This window comes from Centruroides sculpturatus, unplaced genomic scaffold (assembly GCF_000671375.1).
Source record: "Centruroides sculpturatus isolate CEXI.00-Female unplaced genomic scaffold, Cexi_2.0 scaffold5117, whole genome shotgun sequence".
NCBI lineage: Eukaryota > Metazoa > Arthropoda > Arachnida > Scorpiones > Buthidae > Centruroides > Centruroides sculpturatus.
In genome coordinates, this window is record NW_019389203.1 from 1 (window position 1) to 4,903 (window position 4,903).

A 4,903-nucleotide genomic window follows, 5' to 3' on the forward strand; every position below is an offset into this window, starting at 1 on the left:
TAACAATAAATTGATTGTAAATAAACTAAATAACAATCAGCAGTAAGTTATTCCTTTGCTAATAATGTGTAAATGCATCATATTTAACATTTCAATTCTTTGAACACAGGTTTATAAAGCAGTCTTTAATAGTTAGGACGACTATGAATACAGTTGGGATGTAGGGAACAGGCACTGGGGCATGTTTCTGTCATTTTTGTTATTATTATTTTAATTGTTTGAATTATCTTTCTTTTAGCCATCTAATTTTAAACATTTATATATTAGTTTTTGAGACTGATAATTGATCCACATAGATATGAATATAAAGTTGCAATATGCTTATTTGTTTACTATGCTCTTATCATAATCTGAATTTGCCACTATATGTATACATTAATATATACAAAGTTATTTGAAAATTGAAGATATGTCCTCATAACTAATTAAAACATGCATAATAGTATAAACAATTTGTAAAATTTAAATTTGTAAGATTTATTTTAAAATAATTTTTTAAATAAAAGTATTTTTTTTAAATATTTTTATTTTAGATGCATTTTTGATCATCTCATATGTGTTATTTTTGTGTTTTCTTTTTAAATTAAACAAATAACTTCCATACTTTTTAAAATGATAACTTTTGATGTTTTTGGTGTCTAAAAATTATCAGAAACATACGCAATAAATAAAGTTTAATTCATTTCAATTATATTTTTTGTTGACTATAGAAATTAAATTAAAGAAGGATAAAAATATTTACTCAGAATTATTTAGCTCTTCTATTCCACTTAATTGGAATCTGAAGTTGAATTAATAAAAAAACTTAAATATTCTTAATATGTCATTTGCTATATAAATATTCCAGAACTTAATTTTTCATGGTTACAACACACTGAACAAGGTTTTTTCAGTTTTCAATAGTGATTAATTGAACTGCTTGTTTTGTTAGTTTTTCGATATCACATAATTTAAATGATTATTATTTTGATCCACAAATTCTTAATCTGACTTCATTACAATGGGTTTAACTGACAATGATATGGGGAATCCTTGAAATGCAGTGTTTATATTTTTCTACCATTTTATCAATTTTATATTTATCATGTAAATGTTTAACTGAGTTTATCACACTAATAAATCTGATTTCAGCGTGTTGTTCTGATTTGTAATATTTTTAACTGCTGTTGTTAATTGGTTATAAGCTTTCTTCCAAGATATTGTTCTGTTTTAACACTATGACAAGAAGTATTGCTCATAACAATAACATTTTTTTCAAGCTTAAAAACATTTGGAAGTTCACAAGTACAATTACAGTTTTTGTTGTTCAGAGGAGGATATAATCACTGATTCAAAGATGATAACATTTAGGAAGACTTTATAAAATTTATTAAAACAGGAGTATTTTAATAGTTTTCCTCAAACTTTTTGTGAATCGGTAGTTTAAAATTTTTATTGAGCCTGTCTTGAATGCATAAATACATTGTGAATGCAATAATTACAATAATTATAATTAATTACAACTAACATCTTATCTCATTCATGATTGTTGTTCAATATTATGTAATATGATAGTTAATTTAAATAATTGTTTAAAATAACAAATATATTTTATTAGAAATTTATTATTTTGTGTTATTTTGTATTTTTATTTTTAAGTTCAGACTAGTGTTTTTCCCCCTCCCCACAGTTGTAAGTAGCAAATTATAGATCACACTTTGGAAAATGTTTAATGTATCTTAAATTTATTTCTTACTATTAAAAAAGAAATTATTATTTAAAAAGGATTTTTTTTAATGAGAAAATTTACAGTTGAATAGGTTTAAATATGTTTTGTAAATTTCAAATAATAATTACTCTTGAAAGTCATTGTGTGTGGGTGTGGGTGGGTGGGTTTTTTTTCCCATTAAGCTGAAATAGCTTTTTTCCATTAATTTTAGATAGACAAGAAGCTATTACAAAAGTAATAATATGATTATTTTTATAATGGAAATTTTCTCTTGGAAAACTATAAATCTTATGAAAGAATATTTTTCTTTTTTATTGTTGTTTATATAAATATAAAATTCAAAAGCAGAATATTTAGCAAATAAATATTGCAATAAATCTATATTTATTCATTACAGATATTTGTAATATAATTCACAAAAGCTCATCACAATATAATTATTTAATTTATTAATTATGATATTTAAAATAAATTTTAATTATACTGTACAATGTATTTTTTAGTGAAAGAGCAGATGTGACTGGTGCAACAGGTCAAAGACTCAAAGAAGGAGGTCATATTAACAAATCACTAGTTACCTTAGGAACAGTTATTTCTGCCCTTGGTTAGTTAATTTTATAAATAATTGAATCAAACATTTTATTATATTAATTTTGTACAAAATATTTTTTTAGCTGATATGTCAAGTACNACAAAATATTTTTTTAGCTGATATGTCAAGTACTCAAACAAAGAAAACAATTTTTATTCCCTATCGAGATTCAGTTTTAACTTGGTTATTAAAAGACAGTTTAGGTGGCAATTCCAAAACAATTATGATAGCAGGTAATAATAGATTTATAATGGCTATAGTTGATATTAATAGCAAGACATAAATTTTTAAAAAAATTTACTTCTATAGCTATTTCACCAGCTGAATGCAATTATGGTGAAACTTTGAGTACTTTAAGATATGCTAACAGAGCTAAGAATATCATTAATAAACCCACAATTAACGAAGTAAGATTTTTTTTTATAATATAAATACACTTAGAATATTTTTATTTTTAATATACAATTAGATTAAGATTTTTACAATTTGTGAGAGATATATTTATTTAGGATCCAAATGTTAAACTAATCCGTGAACTTCGCAATGAAATTGCTCACTTAAAATCTCTTCTTGGAGATAGTGTAAGTTCGTTGTTTTATTGCATTTCTGTATGAATAAATAATAACAAATTTTAATTAAGAAAATTATTATCTTCAGATTAATTCATCTCCTATGATGATAGAAAAATTACATGAAAATGAAGCAAGAGTGAGTAATAAAATTTTTATTGTTTAGCTACTATTTATTAGTTTGATATTTATATATTATCTCATTCCATAATACTATATATATAGTGTTTATTATAATATATAAAACGTTAAAAATTACTTTTTATGTAGGTAAAAGTATTAACGGAAGAATGGACGGAAAGATGGAAAGAAACACACAAAATTCTTAAAGTAAATATTTTAAAAAATATACTTATAAATTTTATTTTTACATTATATTAATTTTTCAAAATTAAATGGAAATGTTTTTACCATAGGAGCAAAGAACATTAGGGCTTCGAAAATCTGGACAAGGAGTGGTGTTAGATTCTGAATTACCTCATCTTATTGGTATTGATGATGATGTACTAAGTACAGGCATAACGCTTTATCATTTAAAGGTTAATTGTAATAAATAAATTCTTTTTATTTACAAAACATATTATTAAATGTAAAAACACTTGTTCTGTAATAGGAAGGTACAACTTATATTGGAACAGAAAATTCATCAGGGAAAAAAGATATAGGTAAGTTTTCTGTTTTAGACATGTTGTGAAATTACTTTTTTTTTTTTTAATGTTTACAATTTTTTTTAGTATTGAATGGAGTTGGAATTGAAGATGATCATTGCATTATTGAATTACAAGATGGAAAAGCTACCTTAATACCATTAGGAAAATCTGAATGTTTTGTAAATACAATTTTAATAGATAAACCAACTCGTATATCTCAAGGTAAATATATATTAACGTTACTATTTAAAATATTGACCAAAAATAATACAATATATTTGAGGAGGCGCATTAGTGAAGCTTCTAAGTGGCTTACAGAATTGTGTTCATTCTCAAAATCTGTTTGATCGATTTTGATTAAATATTGCCATTTTCCATTAATTGTGATGAGAAATCCAAAAACATTTATAAGAAATGGGGGTTTATGACTTTGCATTTGAGATACAATGTCGTAGCACATATGTGTGTGACAAAGCAGTATTGTGTGAATTGCAAACAATGTTCCAAGGTCACTAGTGTGTCTTCTATTGACTTATAAAATTGAGTTTGTTCTCAAAATTTGATGGGCTGATTTTGATGAAGCTTTACCATTTTCCATTAATTGCAATGAGGAATCCAAAAATGTAATGAGAGTCCTTGACTTTTTTCAATATATAGCAGAGTCAAAGTGACAATGTCAGTGCTCCCTGACGATGGAGTGCCAAAATTCCGAACTTGTTATGTAGGCAAACTTATAAATTCATAGAAAATTGTCACACATGAGTATGAAAAATTATATTATAAAATATACATGCATCATATTAATAAAAGGTGACTTTATAATTTTTAAATTTGTAACATACTAATAAAAGATTTATCCAAAAGGTGTCATATTTAAGTTTGTTTCCATTCCAAATGCTCTAGCCACATATGTAGATACAAGGATTGTCTCTGTGCCTAATAAGTGCAAGGATCACTTCTTTCTTTCTAGCTCTGCCTCAATTCTATTGCAATATGATGAAGTTGCACAACGTCCTAGTTTATGTATTATACAGGATAATGCATAAAATATTTACAGATAGTCCCAGACTTATGACAGAGGTCTGTTTTTTAGGACTCGTCAAAGACAATATGTCAACAATATTACATTGCTGACATATTGTCTTTCACCTTCTTTCTTTTGTCATGTTTTTAATTTTTTTGCTATTGATTTTGAATTGTTCATTAATGTAAATCTTAATAAAATGAGGAAATGTAAAACAAGGCATTACTGTATTATTATTATTTTATAACAATTTCCTAATCGATTTGCCAATAAACACATTAGACATTTTGCTAATTAATAAACAATTAATTAATGTATAATTAATCACTATAGATTATAGGAATTTAATTAATTAAAAAT

At 24.8% G+C, this 4,903-nt stretch overlaps 1 protein-coding gene across 1 annotated transcript; it reads left to right on the forward strand.

Moving 5' to 3' along the window:
• Positions 1–2,211: 2,211 nt before the first annotated feature.
• LOC111617196 (kinesin-like protein KIF16B) lies at positions 2,212–4,723 on the forward strand (the record flags this gene model as incomplete). The annotated part of the gene is made up of 9 exons (XM_023358524.1): positions 2,212–2,312; positions 2,417–2,533; positions 2,610–2,707; positions 2,810–2,881; positions 2,958–3,008; positions 3,140–3,199; positions 3,286–3,408; positions 3,483–3,534; positions 3,604–4,723. Coding segments are annotated over 9 exons (937 nt in total), but the record flags the coding sequence as incomplete, so codon positions are not given.
• Between the last annotated feature and the right edge of the window lie 180 nt (positions 4,724–4,903).